Genomic DNA, 22652 nt, shown 5'->3' on the forward strand with positions numbered 1-22652 from the left:
CTGGGGGGATCACCTGAGGTCAGGAGTTCAAGACCAGCCTGAGAAACGTGGAGAAACCCCGTCTCTACTAAAAATACAAATTAGCTGGGTGTGATGGTGCATGCCTGTAATCCCAGCTACTCGAGAGGCTGAGGCAGGAGAATCACTTGAACCCAGGAAGCGGAGGTTGCAGTGAGCCGAAATCGCGCCATTAACTCTAGCCTGGGCAACAAGAGCAAAACTCCGTCTAAAAAAAAAAAGCAACTAACATACGACCTGGTATTCATATGCAGAAAATTTTTAAAAAGCAACTAACAGACTGTACTCCAAATAAAACAGTCAATATGACCAAGCTATAAAAAGTCTGGTTATAGCCCTGTTGGAACTGTACATCCTGGAAATGTGATGAAGTCTGTGATTTTCCTGTCATCAGCATAGATTTACCGAGCACTTACCATGTGTGAAGCAATATAGAGGAAATTGGGAATACACAGACAAAATTCAAGAACTGGCATCAAATGTTACATTTGAATGTAGGGGAGAGAGGGAGAGCTAGCCCATGAGCAGATAGTTTAACTAGTTACAATACAGCATGGTGAGTGCACCATCAACACAAAAAAATATACAAAAATACATATCAGGAAAGAAAATATTTGTCTTGAAGGCATCAGCAAGCACAGTTTTCATTATTTTATTTTATTTTTTATTTATTTATTTATTTATTTTTGAGACGGAGTCTCACTCTGTTATCCAGGCTGGAATGCAATGGTGTGGTCTCAGCTCACTGCAACCTCCGCCTCTCGGGTTCAAGTGATTCTCCTGCCTCAGCCTCCAGAATAGCTGGGACTACAGGCACCTGCCACCACACCCAGCTAATTTTTGTATTTTTAGTAGAGACGGGGTTTCACTATGTTGGCCGGGTTGGCCTCAAACTCCTGACCTCGTGATCCACCCACCCCGGCCTCCCAAAGTGCTGGGATTACAGGTGTGAGCCACAGTGCCCAGTTATTTTTTTTTTTATTTTTTTTTTGTGAGTCTAGCTTTGTCGCCCAGGCTGGAGTGCAGTGGCACGATCTCGGGTCACTGCAACCTCTGCCTCCCAGGTTCCAGTGATTCTCCCGCCTCAGCCTCCTGAGTAGCTGAGATTACGGGCTCACACCACCATGCCCGGCTAATGTTTGTATTTTTAGTAGAGACGGGGTTTCACCATGTTGGTCAGACTGGTCTCAAACTCCTGACCTCGTGATCCTCCCGCCTCGGCCTCTCAAAGTGCTGGGATTACAGGTGTGAGCCACTGTACCCATCCCATTATTTTATTTTTTTAATTTTTTTTTATTTTTTCTTTTTATATATTCAACCAGAAGAGTCTTGAATACAAGCACACTTTTGAAGAGGAGGGGGTAAAATGTTCAGAATAGCCAAAAAGTGAAAACAACCCAAATGTCCATCAGGTGATGAATGGGATATTTGGCAACAGAAAGAAAAGAAATACTGAGGCTGTAACATAAATCTTGAAAACACATCCTAAGTAATAGAAGCCAGACACAAAAAACCACATGCTATATGATACCATTGATATGAAATGTCCAGAACAAGTAAATCTACAGAGACAGAAGCAGGTTAGTAGTTAGCTATGGCTGGTGGAATGAGGGGATTGGGGGGTGACAACCAAGAAGAAAAGAGTCTATTTTTGGGGAAATGAAAATGTTCTAAAACTGACTATGGTAATGGATGCACAACTCTTTCAATATACAAAAGTCACTGAATTGTACACTTTAAATGGTGAAATGCATGTATATGAATTATATCTCAAACTATTTTATTAGAAAGAGGTAACTGGAAATTAGCAGGATCTCAAAGTTTAAGTAGGAATTCCTCACATAGAAGAGAGTACCTGGAACGTATATTTCAAGCTGATAACAATAAAACGAATACCGTGAAAACTGCACCATTTAGGGAGAAATGAACAATGCTGTGTGACTAGAGCAAAGAGTCGTTTTGAAGAAAGGGAAGAGGGCTGGCACTCTAGCAGGCCAAGGCAGGTGGATCACCTGAGGTCAGGAGTTTGAAACCAGCCTGGCCAATCACCGTGAAACTCTGTCTCTACCAAAAATACAAAACTGGCCAGGCATGGTGGTACACACTCGTAATCTCAGCTACTTGGGAGGCTGAGGCAGGAGAATCGCTTGAACCCAGGAGGCAGAAGTTGCAGTGAGCTGAGATCCAGCCATTGCACTCTCGCCTGGGCAACAAGAGCGAAACTCTGTCTCAAAAAAAAAAAGGGAAGAGGTAGTTCAGCTTATGAAAGATCTTGAGTGACTTAAGAAGGATTCAAACTGTATTCTGCAGACAAAAAAAGCAGAAGGCTTTTAAAGCAAAACTGAAAATGATATTCTCTCTACCACTTCAAGCTATCACACAAACCTACCTTATAACTTTATAATGGTTTCCTTCTCCCACTCCAAACAGCAAAACAGGAGAGAATTTATACCAACAGATATTTGTAATACTTACTTCTGTTTCTGACAATTTCTTCCTTTCAGGAAGTGTCTGATGTCTAGAGGAGCGCCTTAAGGGTATCGCTATTTCTTCAGTCACCTTTGACCTACTGATGTGTAAAGCTTTTGCTTTTTCAATCAATTGTTTTGCTTTTGATATGTTTTTTGAAGCATTGCTTGCCTAGACAAAAAATTGAAATATTAATTTACATCACAAGAAAATATTTTATATTTAATAATAGAAAAAAATACAATCACAAATCACATTAAATAATCAACAAAGAAATGGTTATTCAAATCTTACCAGGGACCTTAAATTGAAATGTGTCTGGTTATTATTAGTTTGCCTTTATTTCTTACTTGAAATCATCCAGGTAAATATATTTACGTGTCAGCAAAACACCCAAGAGGATGTCTGTAGTATAGACTTGGCAATCTATTTTTTAATTTTAGTCACCAAATTCAGGCAAAGTACTTTCCAAATCCAAACAGTTACCCAGCCTACTATATGAATGGCTCTAGGCTGGATACTATAAAGAAAACAGTATTATAATACATGGACCTTGGCCTCAAGGTTTTTTTTGTTGTTTTTTTTTTTACAGAGTCTAGCTCTGCTGCCAAGGCTAGAGTGCAGTGGCATAATCTCGGCTCAGTGCAACCTCTGCCTCCCGAGTTCAAGCGATTCTCCTGCCTCAGCCCCCCAAGTAGCTGGGACTACAGGAGCACACCACCACACCCAGCTAATTTTCGTATTTTTAGTAGAGATGAGGTTTCGCCATGTTGGCCAGGCTGGTCTCAAACTCCTGACCTCAGGTGATCCGCCTGCCTCAGCCTCCCAAAGTGCTGGGATTACAGGCGTGAGCCACCACACCCAGCCTCAAGCTTCTTATATATGATAAAGAAGAAAGAGTCTGGACACAGTGGCTCATGCCTCTAATCCCAGCACTTTGGGAGGCTGAGGTGGGTGGATCACCTGAAGTTAGGAGTTCCAGACCTCTCTGGGTCAACATGGCGAAACCCCCGTCTCTACTAAAAATAACAAAAATTAGCTGGGCTTGGTGGCGGGCGTCTGTAATCCCAAAGACTTGGGCGGCTGAGGCAGGAGAATCGCTTGAACCCGGGAAGCCGAGATTGCAGTGAGCCAAAATCGCGCCATTGCACTCTAGCCTGGGCAACAAGAGGGAAATTCCGTCTCAAAAAAAAAAAAAAAAAAGAAGATGGCCGGGTGCAGTGGCTCACGCCTGTAATCCCAGCACTTTGGGAGGCTGAGGTGGGCAGATCACAAGGTCAGGAGACTGAGACCATCCTGGCTAACACGGTGAAACCCCGTCTCTACTAAAAATACAAAAATTAGCTGGGCATGGAGGCGGGTGCCTGTAGTCCCAGCTACTCAGGAGGCTAAGGCAGGAGAATGGCGTGAACCCGGGAAGCAGAGTGCAGTGAGCCGAGACCGTACCACTGCACTCCAGCCTGAGCAACAGAGCAAGACTCCGTCTCAAAAAAAAAAAAAAAAAGATATATCTATTTAAGCAGAGAAAAAATGTCTGGAGAGAAAAAAATCTAACTATTAAACTATTATCTGAAAGGATAAACAATAAGCTGTTATGAATATGGGGCTCTTAGGAGAACCAGTTTACTCCTTATTCTCATAGAAACATTAAAAATCTGGCCAGGCACAGTGGCTCATGCCTGTAATACCAGCACAGCACTGTGGGAGTCCAAGGCTGGATTGCTGGAGGCTGCAGTTCGAGACCAGCCTGGGCAAAATAGCAAGACCCTGTCTCTACAAAAATAACAAACGAAAAGGAAAAAGAAATAAAAAAGAAAAATCTCACCCAGAAAATTACTAAGATTTTCTCCTAGAGCTAGTACACAAGCCTGGATAAGTCTTCAGTGAACAACAAGGGCCCTGTGGTAAGAAGTTCATTGACAGAGTATGAGATAAAATAACTGATCTAAGTAAGTTTGGACAAAGGTCCCAATTTGGATACATTTAATTTTGAGACTTCTCTTGGGGAAAATTTACTATTAAATCCCAATTTTAAGTAGTACATGAGGCAAACCAAGGTATAATTATCTCTAAAAAAAATTAAAGTTGAAGCTGTCCTCTAGAATTAAATCAAGAAGAATAAAATATGTGGGACAAAGTTCACCACAGAGACTTTTAACCTTTAGCTGTAGCACAATCAGCTGGAATCTCGCATGTTTTCCAAAAGACTAAAGACCATCTTTCTAACTGCTTGTAGTTGTATAACTCTAGGAAAGACACTTCCCAGAATCACAAATAAAAACACGTTTCCTCACCCTATGAACTAACAGCAAGTTTCTTCATCTATAAAAAAGGGTTAAATAATATTTACTTTATGAGATTAATGATGTGAGTACTAAGCACACTGCCTAGAATGTGGTAAGATGCCAAAAAATGACAGCTGTTAAATAAAAGCAAAGGAGATACCAATGTAGCAGTGGTTTTCACTCAAGGATTAATTCAGAGTCACCTTGGTGGCTTTTTCGAAATACACATACCTATACCTACTTCAATTCTGCCATGGTGGGGACAAGGAGCTTATTTTGCAAAAACAACTAAACCATTCTTATATATCTTACTTCTCCCTTTAGAGCTGTAGTTTTTCAAGTGGAAGTGATTATTTTCCCCTCCAGGGGATATTTAGCAATGTCTGGACATATTTTTGGTTGTCACTATACAGGAGTTAGTTGGGTGCTACTGGCATCTTATGGATAGAGGCCAGAGTGTTGCTAAACATCCTACAATGCACAGGACAGCCCTCCACAGCAAAGAATTATCCAGCCAAAATGTCAATAATAGCAAGGTTGAGAAACTCTGCTTTTTAGTCTCTATAATCTATAGAAATAAATGAAAAATTCAATCATGACCTATAGGCAGTGTTACAGACTGAATATATCCCCTGAAAATTCATATGTTGGAATCCTAACCCACTATGTAATGGTATTAGGAGGCAGGGCCTTTAGGAGGTGATTAGGTCATGAGGGTGGAGCCCCCTCTCTCTAGCTCTTCTCTATCATGTGCGAAAACAAGAAGACAGCTTCACCAGACACTGCATAGCTGATGCTTTGATCGTGCATTTCTCAATCCTCATAACTGTTAGAAATACATTTCTGTTGTTTAAGCCACTCAGTCTATGGTAATTTGTTACAGGAGCCCAAACTAAGATCGGCAGTGTTAGGAAAAATGATCACGATGTAAACTCACTAAGAAAGCTTTTTATAAGTAAATTATACACTACCTTTATCAATTGCTTTCACCTCACAATATCTTAATTAACTAGAGGGATGGGATAATAGTGAAAAATATCATAGGGTTGTAGTTAACCAATTTATGAAATACATGAATTTTATTTTGGCTCATTACTTCCCATAGTAATGTGGGGCTTTTTTGTTTGTTTTTTAAGGAAACAGAATGGCACTTATAGGACTCTCTAATATTTTAATTACCTTTCTAGTCTGAGAAATAAAATCTCCATCAGTTGCTTCAGATTTCTCAGATCTTTTGTTAGATTTTTTCTTAGCTTTTTTGGGAGTACTAATTCTGGTGAATTTCATTCTGAAATAAAAATAAGGTATTCAGAAACATTTTCATGATTATAACATACACAAGAATCTCAATTAAATATAGATAAAATAGAGCTGGTGCAGTGGCATCTGCATGTAATCCCAGCTACTCAGGACCCTAATATGGAAGGATTGCTTGACCCCAGGAGTTCAAGACCAGCCTGGGCAACACAGTGAGAACTTGTTTCCGATAGATAGATAGAGATGCACAGACAGATAGATAGATAGCTAAGAACCAACTAGGGCTCCAATTTCTGGAATGTTCTGAAACAGGAGGAAAAAAATAATTCCCATCAGTTTCAAACCACTGATTCAAAAGTAATCAAACTTGCCGGGTGTGGTGGCTCACACCTGTAAGCCCAATACTTTGGGAGGCCAAGGCAGGCAGATCACTTGAGGTCAGGAGTTCGAGACTGGCCTGGCCAACATGGTAAAACCCCGTCTCTACTAAAAATAGAAAAATCAGCCGGGTATGGTGGCACGCACCTGTAATCCCAGCTACTCAGGAGGCTGAGGCACAAGAATCACTTGAACCCAGAAGGTGGAGGTTGTCGTGAGCTGAGATCATGCCACTGCACTCCAGACTGGACAACAGTGAGTGAGACTCCATCTCAAAATAAAATAAAATAAAATAAAATTAAAAATTAAAATTAAAAAAAATTTTAATTACATGTGGCAAACAAAGAAGCATTTTTGAAGCTCTGTTCTTTTTCTTCCAGGCCAGGCGCAGTGGCTCACGACTATAATCCCAGCACTTTGGGAGGCCAGGTGGGTGGATTGCTTGAGGTCAGGGGTTCAAGACCAGCCTGACCAACATGGTGAAACCCCATCTCTACTAAAGATACAAAAATTAGCTGGGCGTGGTGGCGGGTGCCTGTAGTCCCAGCTACTTGGGAGGCTGAGGCAGGAGAATTGCTTGAACCTGGGAGGTGGAGGTTGCAGTGAGCCGAGATTGCCCCACTGCACTCCAGCCTGGGCGACACAGCAAGTCTCCATCTCAAAGAAAAAAAAAAGAAATCCTGTTCTTTTTCTTTTAAACAGCTGTGTTCTAGAAAAAACCCTCCAATACTTGAAGCATTTTTGTCCCCAGCTAATAATACATGCAGAATACTAGAACGTTAGAACAAAAACAAACCTTACCTAATAGGGCTCTCTGAATCAAAGGGTATTGTTATTAATTCTGCTGTATATAAGCTGTGCTTTTCCGATAAGTTGGCTGCTTTTGGAGTGGAAGCCTTTAGTTGACTATTATCTTGTACATCTTCAGAATCAATACCTCTAATGGTTTCTGTAGTAGGTGTGCTGCTAATTCTTCCAGATCTTCTGGTTGACTTGGGCGTGGAAACATTTAGCAAGCTGGCTTCAGATTCAGATTTAGACTGTGTAAGCTTGATATCTTTAACTGGTATGCTGGTTTTTCTTGACAATTTATTATTGTTACACAGAGAGGGAACCTTTAGAAGGTCATCATTTGCTGTATCTTCATAAACAAGACTTTCATTGTTAAATAAAGTGCTGCTTTTGAAAAACTCTGTTTTCCTTTGTCTTAAACTCATTCTATTTTGATATTGTTTCTCTTTTAAGAAAAAGGTTGTTTCTTTCTTTTGAGTGTTTCCCTCTCTGTTTTTGCCTGGAATAGCCCCAGTATCTAATGTTTTCTTATTCTTCTTCTTTAGCTTTTTATTTTTCTCCTTCAGGAAACTTCCTTTATCCATGTGTAACAGTAAATTGCCATTTTTTGAAACCATTTGGATACCAGAATTTTCCATGATTTTTTTAGAATTATCATCTCTTCCTACTTCATATAGACATTTTTCATTAAGGTCTTTCTGCTTATCAGAAGACTTTTTAACTCCATTTTTAAGTGCATCTGATGCTGGCTGCCTAAATGCTTTCATAAATTGCTGTCTTTCTTCTAGAGTGCATTTTGGTTTCACAGCTTCAGAACTTCCAGCTTCCAAAACAGCCAATTCTAATTCTTCCTCCTGTATAACAACATTAGATTTTCTTTTCTGAACTGTCTGTTCATTCTCGGGATCAGATAAACTATTTTCCATTTCAAATTGCTTTTGTTTCAAGAAAATTCGGGGTATTTTCCCTGTCTTTTTGGGCGGAATAGGGTGAACCTGTGCAAGAACAGTAACTGTCTTAAAGCGTACCTGCTGGGAAATTTCAGAGTTTTCTGATTCACTTATATAACCACTTTTGACTATTTCTTCAACAGTTTCAGAAGGAACACAAATTGACATTGTAGAGTCTGGTATCTCTTCCACTTTATTTTCCTTGTGACTTTTTACAAATTCCTCATATGAGACAGTTATTATACTATCATTTAACTGGGCTGCTTCAGTTACGTTATCTCTAGAGTTTGCATGGCTTGTAGTATTCTCCATCTGTTTAGTATCTTTACCATCTTTTTTAAGCAAATTTAGTTCCTCTGCCAAGGGTAAACTTTCAGATAGATCTACTACATCTCTGCATTTCCTTTTTCTCAACTTTTTGAAGTCATTTTTTGTGGTCCCTTGTTTAGGATTTACTTTTTTAGAATTTTGCAGGGAGGTCATAGTATTTGGTTGACTTTTTGTATCTTGCATGTTTTCTGCAAGTACCTCTACTTGTTTCTTGTAATGTAAAACAGAAGTACTACTTTCCAAAAAATCATTATTTAAACTATAGTCTTCTTTGCTATCGTCGCTACTAATTTCAATTGGAGCTTCATTTTCAGTTTTAATATTATTTAGTTGATGAGATAAATTAATCCTCTTTCTTTTCTTCTTAAACTCTACATTTGAGAACATTTCCAAAGGTGTCGTACAGTCTTTGTTGCTGTCAACAGGTACTGATTCAGATGACTTTATCTTGCACTCTTTCCCTAATTGTGTCTTCTCATTTGTGGGTGAAGTCTTTCTAAAATAATCCAGAATATTACTAGGTTTTGGTGGAGCAAAAACCCTGTCTCTAGTCTTCCCTAGTGGTGATAAATATTTTGTAATTCTTTTGTAGGAAGATGTGTCATCATCTTTCTTTCGCTTTTTGCATGGCTGGCAATTTAAAAGAGAAAAAGGCACTTATTTCAAGCAATATAATAAAAAATATAAATTTTAAACATGGATCTAATAGTTTACATAATAGGATTAAAAAAAGGAAGCCTCCTTTAGGTGAAAAACATGATATATTAGAAAGAAAATAAGCTTTAAAGTTAAACCAGGCCAGGCGTGGTGGCTCACGCCTGTAATCCCAGTACTTCAGGAGGCCAAGGTGGGTGGATCACTTGAGGTCAGGAATTCGAGACCAGCCTGGCCAACGTCGTGAAACCCCGTCTCTACTAAAAATACAAAAAATTAGCTGATCGTAGTGGTGCACGCCTGTAATCCCAGCTTCTCCGGAGGCTGAGGCAGGAGAATCACTTGAGGCAGAGGTTGCAGTGAGCCAAGATTGTGCCACTGCACTCCAGCCTGGGTGACAGAGCAAGACCTTGTAACAAAAAAAAAAAAAGAGAAAGAAATCATACATGTATTAGAAAAACGCCATTGAGTTATTATTTATAAAGCTGCAATTGTATCAAAGGCAACATACATAGGCTCTGGAGTCAAGCAAATCTAAGTTAAATGCTGGCTCTGACATTTACTGGTGTCAAACGTTAAGCAAATTACTTTTAACTTTTCCATTTACTTTTTCAAAAAAATTAACTTACTTTTAGCTACTTTTTACCTTCTTTCATTTGTAGAATACAGACAACAGATCATAGGGTTGCTGTTAAGCAAAATAATGTGTTTAAGGTTCTTACCCTTAACATATTAAATGGTAAGTATCGTTATTATGAAATAGGGTTTCTTAGCATTAGGGCACCAAAACCAGAAACTGTAACGGAAAGATTGATAAAACAGACCACATAGAAATCAAGAACTGTGTACATCAAGTACCAGAAGACAAGCTGAGTAACTAACTGCCTTGATTTAGCAAAGGAATTATCAGCATAACAACTAAGTAGACAAAACAAAAACAAAAACAAAAACTAAGTAGACAAGTCACCAGATTCTGCAAAAAACAACTGGTCGCAGTTAAATGAACATACATACATCTTAACTCTCTTCAAGGACGCCAAGATACATGCTTCAGTTAGAATGCTAGTCTGAGATGAAAAGGTGTAAAATATAACAAGTCTACCTTAAGATGCTAGCCCACTACTTCATGGCATTAGAATCTCTTTATAATGACCGCTTAGTGCCTGTCACTGAAACCTGATAAACCCAAAAGAACATGTTATACTGCGATTCCTAACCGCAGATACTAAGCCATGAGAAACTGTTTTCTTTAAGTACCTTGCTTGATTTCTGTAGTGACATTCTAAAGTGGCATTCCAAGCACAGGTGGATGTATGAACTAGTTTAACTTAAAGATCTTCTTCAGCGCTAAAGTTCAGTGATTCCGTATCACGAACCCAGAACTTGACCCTGGGATCCTCTGTGACACGTCGGAAGTCCAAAACATCACGTTCCACCAACCTTTCGGGATCTGGGAACTGGCCGTGTTATCTTAAGTCCCCAATTTACTGTGACCCCGCAAATATCTCACAATCCAAATGTTTATCAAGACTTGACACGACTCTAAAAAACGACACACTCTGGCAACTGTTGCACACAATGTGTCACAGCTGTGGGTCCTCACAATGTCCCACCTTTCCCCTTACAGAGGGAAAGTCAGGATCACCTTCCCCCAAGACCCACCTTCCAATCCCCCAAAAGATAGAAGAAGGAACTCAACAGATCCTCGACTCAACCTCACCTCAATCTCGTAGTCCTTCACGGGAGGGGGAGCAGCTGCAGCCGCCATGGCCAGGACCCCCACCATACTCCCCGCTTCCCGGAATCCCGTCTCCTAGGACCTTACGCGGTCCAGCCCGGCCTGCCTGGAGGCCATGGAGGCCATGGAGGCGGCCCGCTCCAGTAGCAGCAAGCTGCTGGGATTCTGCTGAGCCGTTTCGGATTCCCCTGCGCCCACCGACAGAGAGCGGGAGCGGAGGCTGGGCCCAGATCAGCCGAGTCGAACACGGAAAGAGGCAATGAGAAAGCGCGGGCAGCGAGATCCCTGAGGCGCGGCCAGTGTATGCAGGGTGCCCTCGAAAGCGGCGCTTCAGGCTGAGCGCTCGGGACCGGGCCCGGGCAGGGAAAGCAAGCGGACCGCAGATCGGACCACAGAGCTTCGGAGGGAATTCTTGTCAATTGGGTTTTCGCGCCGTCCTGAGCGCAAGGGGCGGAGTTTACGGCTGCTTCAGGAGGCTGCGCGGACGGTGAGCCGAGAGGGCCAAAATGACTCCCTTGGAGAACTCGCGGGAGGCGGAACCATTGCACCATGGAATTGAAAGCCAACCCGGGAGTTTGGAAATTTGAACTTCTGTTTTATCAGTTTCACCGTTGAGGACGTGATTTCACTAAGTCACCTAGTCAGTTGTTGACAGAATTAAAATTTAGACTTTTAACGCCCTAGGCTAGCCCCTCTTTAAAGGCGAAATTTGAAAAATGCAGAAAAAGGAAATAATTGATTTACGTTGTTAACGTGCACAATAAAATGCTAATATTTGGGCGAGCTTTCTACCTCAATATACGTCCTCTCAGGATCCGAAATTCTACTTTTATACCTATAAAAGTCGAAGTACCTATTCGACTAAGGAGGCATTTCTTTCGGTAGATTTCGTCCTCTCGAACAGCCGAGTCATTGCTTCATCTGGTTGGCCTGCGTTCAGTCCTCGCAGGGTACCTACCAGTAGTTTGCTGGTTTCTGATCTCATGCATCATTTGCATTGTTTTCATGGGTTTGGTTAGCCTTTACTTTTTCTCTTTTCTTTTTTTTCATTGTCCCAAGGTTATTGAAAATATTACAGCATTACAGAAAGACTCAAACAGCTCCCCGAGGCGTTTTGAAATTCATCTCAACTGTAGGCTGAGTGACCTACAGGTTGGACAGACTGCCGAAGTCCAAAAGTTTCTGCATTTCCTTAGTGTCAGGATTCTACTTCAATGAGCTCCTGATCCAGAGCTAAGACCTCGGGAACACAATTGTCTCTCCTTTCTCTCTCCTCCTCCTGCAGCTTCATGGAGATACCTCTCTCTCACTGGCCCCCTCTGAATCCGCTTTATCAGATGCGTGACATAGCCTGCTATCTTGTTGCGGGGCTTCTTGCTGGGAATAATGGCGATTTCCTCGCACACGCGCTTGTTCGTGTGGAAGTCTTTGCCCAGGCGCATGTAGTACTGTTCTATGATGACCCGGGCCGCCTTCTTTACTTCACGGTTTTGGTGCGAACGCGCCCCATGTTGGCGGGTCTTTGGTAAATTAGCTCTTTTTTTTTTTTACGTTAAAGTTGCAATTACATTAAATATAGCATGTTACATTTGTTTGAGTGCATCGTTTTTAGTGTTGTTGTTTGTTTGTTTGCTTGACACGGAGTCTCCCTCTGTTGCGCCAGGCTGAAGTGTAGTGGCACGATCTCGAATCACCGCAATCTCCGCCTCCCGGGTTCAAGCGATTCTCCTGCGTCAGCCTCCCGAGTAGCTAAGACTACTACAGGCGCGTGCCACCATGCAGGACTAATTTTTGTATTGTAGTAGAGATGGGGTTTCGCCATGTTGGCCAGGCTGGTCTCGAACTCCTGACCTCAGGTTATCTGCTCAACTCGGTTTCCCAAAGTGCTGGGATTCCAGGCTTGAGCCACTGCGTCCGGCACTGCGCCCCACCAGCAATTTGCTGGGTTTCTTTTTTTTTTTTTTTTTTTTTTGAGATGGAGTCTTTCTCTGTCACCCAGGCTAGAGTGCAGTGGTGCAATCTCTGCTCGCTGCAACCTCCACCTCCCCTGTTCAAGCGATTCTCCTGCCTCAGCCTCCTAAGTAGCTGGGACTACAGGTGCGTACCACCATGCCCAGCTAATTGTATTTTTAAGAGACAGGGTTTCGCCATCTTGGCCAGGCTGGTCTGGAACTCCTGGCCTCAGGTGATCCACCTGCCTTGGCCTCCCAAAGTGCTGAGATTACAGGAGTGAGCCACTGTGCCCAGCCAATTTGCTTTTTTTCACTCAACTTTTTTTTGAGACGGAGTCTGGCTCTGTCGCCCAGGCTGGAATGCAATGGCGCGATCTTGGCTCACTGCAACCTCCACCTCTCAGGTTCAAGCGATTCTCCTACCTCAGCCTCCTGAGTAGCTGGGATTACAGGCTCGTGCCATCATGCCTGGCTATTTTTTTTTTTTGTATTTTTAGTAGAGATGGGTCACCATGTAGGTCAGGCTGGTCTTGAACTCCTGACCTTGTGATCCGCCCACCTGGGCCTCCCAGAGTGCTGGGATTACAGGCGTGAGCCACCACACCCGGCCTCACTCAACATTTTTTTCAAAAGCCATCCATGATACATATAGATTTGATTCATTCCCTTTCTTTCCTGAGCATTCTATCTATGCAACACATTTTATTTAGTCATTTCCTTATTATTATCATTTTTGTTGTTGTTGTTTTGTTTTTGTGTTTGAGACAGGGTCTCACTATGTCACCAAGCTTGAGTGCAGTGGCATGATCTCTGCTCACTGCAGCCTCAAACTTCTGGACTCAAGCAATCCTCCCACTTCAGCCTCCCAAGTAGCTGGGACTACAGGAGTGCGCCACCACGCCTGGCTAATTTTTTGTATTTGGAGAGAAGAGGTTTGGCCATGTTGCCCAGGTTGTATTATTATTATTTTTTTGAGACAGGGTCTCACTCTGTCACCCAGGCTGGAGTGCGGTAGCGTGATCACTGCTCACTGCAGCCTCCACATCCTTGGCTCAAGAGATCCTCCCACCTCAACCTCCCAATTTGCTGGGACAACACGTTCGCCATAATGCCCGGCTAATTTTTGTATTTTCTGTAGAGACAGGGTTTTGCCATGTTGCCCAGGCTGGTCTGGAACTTCCTGGGCTCAAGCAATCCTCCCTCCTTGGCCTTCCAAAGTGCTGGGACTGCAGGTGAGCCACCTGTATCCATTTCCTTACTGATGAATATTTAAATTGTCTCCAATTTTCTGTTATTCAAATGCTGAGGCAATGAACAGTCTTGTCCATGTTTTCTTCAACACGTGTAATGTTTCTCTAGGATTCACATCTAGAAATGAGATTGTTGGGTTGTATAGGGTGTTCTCTAGTGCTTTTTATTCTTCTGAGTTACAAAGCATTTAAACTGCATTAAGTTGTTAAGCATTTCCACTGAGTATTTTTAGATACATAGTATTTTACCCACCCTTATTTAGGAGCTCATGGCTTTTATCAATTTTAATCTAAATGAACTCTCACATTGTAAAGCAATTCATAGTTTACAGAGTACCCATGTCATTTTAGATTATCTTCCCCATCTGTCTAACACCTACTTTTAAAAATCGTTATTGTTGGCTGGGCGGGGTGGCTCACACCTGTAATCCCAGCACTTTGGGAGGCCAAGGTGGGAGGATCACCTTAGGTCATGAGTTCGAGACCAGCCTGACCAACATAGTGAAAAACTCGTCTCTACTAAAAATACAAAATTAGCCGGGGGTGGTGGCGCACGCCTGTAATCCTAGCTACTCAGGAGGCTGAGAATCACTTGAACCCGGGAGGCAGAGGTCACAGTTAGCCGATATCGCGCCACTGCACTCCAGCCTGGATGACATGAGAGTGAGACTCTGTCTCAAAAAAATTAAAGGAAGAAAATAAAGAAAAAATATGGGTGGGGCATGGTGGCTCAGGCCTGTAATCAGAGCACTTTGGAAGACCAAGGCAGGGAACTGCTTGAGCCCAGGAGTTCTAGATCAGCCTGGGAAACATACAGAGACCCTGCCTCTACAAAAAAAAAATTTAAGGCTGAGGCCAGGAGCAGTGGCTCACAACTATAATCCCAGCACTTTGGGAGACTGAGGCAGGTGGATCATCTGAAGTCAGGAGTTCAAGATCAGCCTGGCCAACATGGGGAAACCCCGTCGCTACTAAAACTACAAAAATTAATGGGAGTGGTGGCTCACGGCTGTAGTCCTTGCTACTCGGGAGGCTGAGGCAGGAGAATTGCTTGAACCCGGGAGGTGGAGGTTGCAGTGAGCCGAGTTCCTGCCACAGCACTCCAGCCTGGGTAGCAGAGCAAGACTCCATCTCAAAAAAAAAAAAAAAAAAAAAATTAAGACTGGGTGCAGTGGCTCACGCCTGTAATCCCAACACTTGGAGGCCAAGGCGATGGATTGCTCGAGGTTAGGAGTTCAAGACCAGCCTGGCCAACTTGGTGAAATCCCATGTCTAATAAAATACAAATATTAGAGCCAGTCGTGGTGGCTCATGCCTGTAATCCCAGCACTTTGGGATGCTGAGGCCAGCAGATCACAAGGTCAGGAGTTCAAGGCCAGGCTGACCAACATAATGAAATCCCATCTCTACTAAAAATACAAAAAATTAGCTGGTGGCCAGGGCCTGTAATCCCAGCTACTCAGGAGAATGGGGCAGGAGAATCGCTTGAACCAGGGAGGCGGAGGTTGCAATGAGCCGAGATCGTGCCACTGTACTCCAGGCTGGGTGACAGTGCAGGACTCCATCTCAAAAAAACAAAAACAAACAAAGAAAACACAAAAATTAGCTGGGTGTGGTGGTGGGCGCCTGTAATCCCAGCTACTGTTGAGGCTATGGCAGGAGAATTGCTTGAATTCAGGAGGTGGAGGTTGCAGTGAGCCGAGATGGTGCCACTACACTCCAGCCTGGGCAACAGAGGGAGACTCTGTCTCAAACAAACAAACAAACAAACAAAAATTTAAAAAGTATCTGGGTCTTCTGGCAGGTGTCTATAATCCTACCTACTAGGCAGACTGAGGTGGGAGAATCGTTTGAGCCCAGGAGATCAAGGGTGCAGTGAGCCCTGATTGTGTCACTGCACTCCAGCCTGTGTGACAGGTGACAGGCAAGCCCCTGTCTCAAAAAAAAAGCTGGAATGAAAGGTGAAGTCAGAGAGCAAAAAATTGTCAACTATGTGTCCAGTACGGTTAGGAGCGTTCTTTTTCTTTTTTTTTTTTTTTTGAGACGGAGTCTTGCTCTGTCGCTCAGACTGGAGTGCAGTGGCACTATCTCAGCTCACTGCAACCTCTGCCTCCTGGGTTCAAGCAATTCTCCTGCCTCAGCCTCCTGAGTAGCTGGGATTACAGGTGCGCGCCACCACCACGCCCAGCTAATTTTTTGTATTTTTAGTAGAGATGAGGTTTCACCCTGTTAGTCAGGCTGTTCTCGAACTCCTGACCTCGTGATCCACCCACCTTGGCCTCCTAAAGTGCTGGGATTACAAGCATGAGCCACCACGCCCAGCCCAGTTAGGAGCTTTCTGAGAAGAGGTTGGAGACAGGAGAGGGAAAAAGCCTTTGCTGAACAGATGACCAACGTATTCTGATCTGAATCCAACTCTCTGGTTATAACTTGATTTTCCAGCTATTGTGATATTTTTCAACAATTATATTTCCATTATAAATAAATTGGCAAGCTGCTCAGTTTGTTTCTTGTAAGTCCTATTAGCAAGAGTCTGTCCCCTGGAATCCTCTGGGTACACTTGAAAAGTCAGTTCTGGACCAATGTGATGCCATGGAGATATCTCTGTAAAACCCTGTCTGATGGCTAGCTGACATCTACTTCTAAACCAGCTTCCTCGAGAGCATTTACCCTTTAGGAATTCATGCTCTAAATTTAAAAACAATGCATCTAAAAATGTCAAGTCTAGGGGTAAGCAGTTTTAGAATATTTCCTTCAATTTTCTTATTTGTTTTGTTTTTGGGTATAGTATAGATGTATTAGATACACACTTTCTTGCCTTCCATCAGACTAAGAAAACAAAGTTGAATGAGACCAAGATTCGTGTCTTGGTTTTGTGGAAGTTTTCCTTGTAATTTTACTTATTTATTTATTTATTTTTATTTTTATAGACATAGGGTCTTGCTATGTTACCCAGGTTGGTCTCTAACTCCTAGGCTTAAGGAATCCTCCCACCTCAGCATCCTGAATTGCTGGGACCACAGGAGGGCGCCACCACCCGCGGCTAATTTTTTTTTTTAAATCTTTTTGTAGAGAGGAGGTCTCCTCCTGCTGCAAAGGCTGGTCTCCAACTCCTGGGCTCAAGCAATCCTCCCGACTCAGCTTCCCAAGATTACTGGTGTGAGCCCCATGCCCTGCCCATAAGGTTTTGTTACATACAGTCACACCTAATTGTGACAGATACCTTCTGGTCTGGCAAGCCCAAGCCCAGCTTATTCACTACGGTCCTTACAGATAACACTTGCCAACACCCTTCTTGGACTTGTGCCAGAATTGCTGTCCTGCTGGTCATCTCTTGGGCCTCTCTCTTGGATCCCCCATTCGTCCACGAGCTTCTGGGTGGTGACACCTGGGTTTTGTTGCTGTTTTTTGAGACCGAGTCTCGCTTTGTTGCCCAGGTTGGAGTGCAGTGGCACAATCTTGGCTCACTGCAACCTCTGCCTCCCGGTTCAAGCAATTATCCTGCCTCAGCCCTCGAGTAGCTGGGATTATAGGCGCCCACCACCACACCCGGCTAATTTTTGTATTTTTAGTAGAGATGAGGTTTCACCAGGTTGGCCATGGCTGCTCTTGAACTTCTGACCTCAGTGATCCACCCGTCTCGGCCTCCCAAAGTGCTGGGATTACAGGCTTGAGCCACCGCTCCGCGCTGACACCTGGGTCTTGGTAACCTCACCTAAGGCCTGTTCTGCTCTGAAGGACCAGAGCTTTTGTCATCAGATCTGGGCTCAAATCCTGCGGCTTGGAAAAGTCGATTTGCTACTTTTTAAAATTTTTAATTTAAAAAAAGTATTTCTTATTTAGAGACAGGGTCTCGCTCTGTCGCCCAGGCTGGAGTGCAGTGGCTCCATCACAGCTCACTGCAGCCTCGGCTCCCGGGCTCAAGCGATCCACTGGGACCACAGGCGTGCTCCACTACGTGTTGCTAGTAGTAGCAGTAGTAGTAGTAGTAATAGTAATAGCAGTAGTATTTTTGGTGAGAGAGGGTTTCGCCGTGTTGCCCAGGCTGGTCTCGAACTCCAGAGCTCAAGGGATCCGCCCGCCTCGGCCTCCCAAAGTGCTGGGACTGCAGGCGTAGAGCCACCGCGCAGGGCCGATTCCCCCCTTTATCCCTCAATTTCCTCGTCTGAGCAATGGAGATACAGGTAGGGCTGAAGGTCAGGCAAGAATGCGATGAGCTGTGAGAAGCACTTGGCAAGGTGCTGGTTATCAACCTTGGCAGGCCTCAGCACGTTTCCCAAGGAGGCCCAACCAGCAGCGCTGTGCCGCAGCACGGAAGAGGCGGGATGAGCCGCGGGGCGGGCGGCGCTGGGACCCGGACGCCACCCGCGCGAGGCGCCCCCGTGCGCCCGTCAATCAAGGTCGCCGTGGGGCGTGGCGCGGCGGGGCGGGGCGGTGCTTCCGCCTGCGCGAGGCCGCGCCGGGCCGCTCGGAGGCGCCCGGTACAGTTGGGAACCCGCGCTAGGTGTCGCCGGCCGCGCGGCCAGATGAGGGGGGCGATGGAGCTGGAACCTGAGCTGCTGCTGCAGGAGGCCCGCGAGAACGTGGAGGCAGCGCAGAGCTACCGGCGGGAGCTGGGTCACCGGCTTGAGGGGCTGCGGGAGGCGCGGAGGCAGGTCGGAGGGCCACACCCACAGGGGCGCTGTGGGCCCGGGGGTGGCGCGGGTGCCGGGCGAAGGCAGGGAGGGCTTTGAGGGGTGGGAGTGTCCGAAAACTCTGGAGTAGGGAAGAGGCATTCATTTGAAAGGAGACCTAGTGGAGTCTGGGAACGGGGAAGGTGGGAGTTGGGGAGGTCGTAAGGGGAAGTTTTGGGGGTGGAGGGAGGGTGTGAGGAGCGTTCACTAAACTGTGGGGCAGCGATGGGAGTAGCGGTGGCGTCCGAAGTTTGGGACCAGAGCAGAATCCGAGGGGGTCATGCGGGTAGTGATGACTCGGGGGAGGAGGAGACTATTTGGTAAAACCTGCGGTAGGTAGACATTGATTTTAGAGAGCCTGAGGAAAAGGTGGGGACAGTGACCTGGGAGAGCTGAAAGTGGAGACAAAATGGATATTGGAAGGGGAGGACTAAGGGGCGAGAGTGAGGGAGAGGTAGGGATTGAGAAGCAGTAGCGTTGACACTAAATAAATGCGGTTAATGCCTGAATAATATGTCATACGATCTTGAATGCTTTTTAAAAAATCATTTAGAGTAATCCCGTTCTAGAAGGTTTAAAATTTAAGGTGAAGGTGAAGCTATGTTGGAAGAGCAGAAGGAAAATGGTTTCATTTTCCTTGAGAGAGGGAATACAAAGGTATAGAGAAATGGAAAAATAGATTTTAAGAGAGGAGTGCTGAAAGGAAAAGCTAAATATAATTTCAAGTGGTGCAGTTATCTGTTTCACAGGGCAAGAGTTATCAAAGATACAGGAAAGCCATATGGTTTCTCTATAGCCTCGAACATATATAAAGATATAACCCGCTGCCAATTGGAGATAGGACGGATCATCTTCAGACTACTATTAACGCAACTGCTTCATAAGTGCTTATTGAGTGAGTGGGATTCCATCTGAATTTCTCTGGGTCATACTTGATATTAATCTAGATGGTCGTCTTAGCACTTCCTTGCTGCATAGAACCTGAAAAGCACTTCCTTGCTGCATAGAACATAGAAAAGTGCTGTGCTAACAGTGTCTTTGGATATTCTCATCATTAACAACTCAACATGTTTTGGGTTTTTTATATACATATATAAAACATATACAAACATATATAAGTATGTATATATATAATCTGGTTTTTTTTGAGACGGAGTCTCGCTGTGTCGCTCAGGGTGGAGTGCAGTGGCACTATCTCGGCTCACTGCAACAACCTCCGCCTCCCGGGTTCAAGCGATTCTCCTGCCTCAGCCTCCTGAGTAGCTGGGATTACATGTCTGCGCCACCACACCCGGCTAATTTTTGTATTTTTAGTAGAGGGGAGGTTTCACCAAGTTGGCCAGGATGATCTTGAACTCCTGACCTCGTGATCCACCTGCCTCAGCCTCCCAAAGTGCTGGGATTGCAGACGTGAGCCACCGCGCCCGGCCGAGTTTTATATATTGAAAAATATTTGTAAAGCCAGTGTAGGCCAGACATCATTTGTATTTTAGTAGCGAAACCGGAAGCAGAATCTAGATATGATTATGCTGATTTGGTGAATACTTTTCAAGGCCTTTCAATGCACTCATCTCTATTTCTCTTTGAAAATATCTGCATTATTCCTTCTGCTATTTTGAAATAGGGACTCTAGATGTAAAACATTGTATGAAAAGAAAGATATTAAAATACCATCTAACATTTCAGTCAGTTAAGATGTATTGTATTTGACCATGATTATTGTTTTTGTATTAGCAATTAAGAATCAAGAGTTGACACTAAATGAGTGAGTTTAGCACCTGGGAGTAATTAATTTCTCTTGATATTGGATGCACTAAAAAAAAATCATGTGATTACACCCTAGATGATTCAGTATTCAATTTTCAAACCTATATTTTTTCAATTTTATATCCAACAATTTAAATACAGGACATGCTTTTCTGTAGTTTAGTTTATTATGAGCTTTGTTTTGTTTTGTTTTGTTTTTGAGGACCATTGTCTTGGGCTTGAGACAGAAAACACTAAATGAACATCCATCACAATTAGGTTCCTGATGACATTGCCTTCTGACTAGACTGAGTAATAATGTAGTTCTCTTTTGTGAGTGTGAGTCTCTTTTGGGAATGTGTTTTGTGCCAGTGGCAGTTACAACAGCATATCTCGAAGCTAACTCTAGTGGATTGTGCATGTTTGGGTTTGTGGCATAAGTCCTCTGTCAACTTGCATTTTAAGGAAGGTCTGTGGTACAAAAATATTATCAAAATAAGCAGCTGCTTTTGTTTGGTGGTTTGGATATTTTTAGGGTTCCAGTCATTTTCAGAATAACTATGTAAAATATATGGCACTTTAGTCAAGGATTTTGCATGGGAGAAGCATGAGAAGAGCAGAGAGGAAGGGATGCCACCTGTTGTCTGTATTTTTTACTTGCTGATTTTATATCTTTTTGGCAGATGATTTATTTTATTTTCTTTTTTTTTTTTTTGGTGGGGGTGCGGACAGGGTTTTGTTACATTTCCCAGGCTGGTCTCCAACTCCTGGGCTCAAAAGATCCTCCCACCTCTGCCTTCCGGTGATGGAATTACAGGTGTGAGCCACTGTGCTGCCGGGCATGTGACTTTTTTTATTGAGATATAATTCACACGCCGTAAAAGTCATGCCTTAAAGTTTACAATTCAGTGGTTTTTAGTATATTCATAGAGTTGTCCAACCATCACCAGTGTCTAATTCAAGTATACATTCATCCCCCCAAAAAGAACTCCTTAGCTGTCACTCCCACCTGGCAACCACAAAACTACTTTGTCTCTATGGATTTGCCTATTCTGGTCATTTCATATAAATGAACTCATACAGTATGTAGCCCCTTGTGACTGACTTCTTTGACTTAGAATAATGTTTCAAGGTTCATTGATGTGGTAGCATGTAACAGTACTTCAAACCTTTTTATGGCTGAATAATTGTTATGTGGATATACCACATTTTATTTATCCATTCATCAATTAATGGACATTTGGATTATTTCCACTTTGACTATTGTGAATAATGCTTCTATAAAGAATTTGTAGACAACTTTTTGTGTGGACATGTTTTCAGTTGTTTTAGAATATAGCTAGGAATGGGTGGATCACATGGTAACTTTTTGTTTAACCTTTTCAGAAACTCTTGGCATAATTTTTTTCTTTTCTTTTTTTTTTTTTTTTTTTGAGAGGACCTCACTCTGTCACCCAGGCTGGAGTGCAGTGGCACAATCTCGGCTCACTGCAAGCTCTGCCTCTCAGGCTCAAGTGATCCTCCCATCTCAGTGTGCCGAGTAGCTGGGACTACAGGCATGTGCCATCACACCTGGCTAATTTTTTGTATTTTTGGTAGAGATGGGGTTTCGCCATGTTGTCCAGCCTCCTGGGCTCAGATGAACACCCACTTTGGCCTCCCAAAGTGTTGGGATTACAGGCTTGAGCCACCGCACCCAGCCTCTTTTTTTTTTGAGCCAGAGTCACCCAAGCTGGAGTGCAGTGGCATGATCAGAACTCACTGCAGCCTTGACTTCCTAGGTTCAAGCCATCCTCCTGTCTCAGATCCCCAAGTAGCTGGGGCTATAGGTACGCACCACCACGCCTGCCTAATTTTGTTTAATTTTTTTAGTAGAGATGATGTCTTCTGTGTTTCCCAGACGGTTTTTTTTTTTTTTTTTTTGAGAGAGTCTTGCTCTTTTGCCCAGGCTAGAGTGAAGTGGCACAATCTTGGCTCATTGCAACCTTCAGCTCACTGCAACCTCCGCCTCCTGGGTTCAAGAGATTCTCCTGCCTCAGCCTCGCGAATAGCTAGGATTACAGGCGTCTGCCACCATGTCCATCTACTTTTTGTATTTTTACTAGAGACAGGGTTTCACCATGTTGGCCAGGCTGGCCTCGAAGTCCTCACCTCAGGTGA

General features: G+C 43.6%; 2 protein-coding genes and 1 pseudogene across 6 annotated transcripts in view; 1 reads left to right on the plus strand and 2 right to left on the minus strand.

Moving 5' to 3' along the window:
* Window positions 1-11640, minus strand: part of ATAD5 (ATPase family AAA domain containing 5) — a 66062-nt gene extending 54422 nt beyond the window's left edge. For all 4 annotated transcript variants that reach the window (XM_054536626.2, XM_024235148.3, XM_054536625.2 and 1 more), the window contains exons 1-4: window positions 10854-11640; window positions 7209-9109; window positions 5952-6060; window positions 2494-2658 (exon numbers count right to left, since the gene is read on the minus strand). In XM_054536626.2, coding sequence (XP_054392601.2) covers window positions 2494-2658; window positions 5952-6060; window positions 7209-9109; window positions 10854-10919 — 2241 coding nt within the window. In that variant the 5' untranslated portion in view covers window positions 10920-11640. The remainder of the gene's footprint in view (window positions 1-2493; window positions 2659-5951; window positions 6061-7208; window positions 9110-10853) is intronic.
* Window positions 11641-11732: 92 nt separating this feature from the next.
* On the minus strand, window positions 11733-12381 carry LOC129051328 (small ribosomal subunit protein eS17-like; annotated as a pseudogene).
* A 6091-nt stretch (window positions 12382-18472) lies between these two features.
* CRLF3 (cytokine receptor like factor 3) overlaps window positions 18473-22652 on the plus strand; it is a 49967-nt gene continuing 45787 nt past the window's right edge. Inside the window, exon 1 of one of the 2 annotated variants that reach the window (XM_009251476.4) lies at window positions 18473-18728. In XM_009251476.4, the coding sequence (XP_009249751.1) occupies window positions 18600-18728 (129 nt within the window). In that variant the 5' untranslated portion in view covers window positions 18473-18599. 2 annotated transcript variants of the gene reach the window in all.

This window comes from Pongo abelii, chromosome 19 (genome assembly GCF_028885655.2).
Source record: "Pongo abelii isolate AG06213 chromosome 19, NHGRI_mPonAbe1-v2.0_pri, whole genome shotgun sequence".
NCBI lineage: Eukaryota > Metazoa > Chordata > Mammalia > Primates > Hominidae > Pongo > Pongo abelii.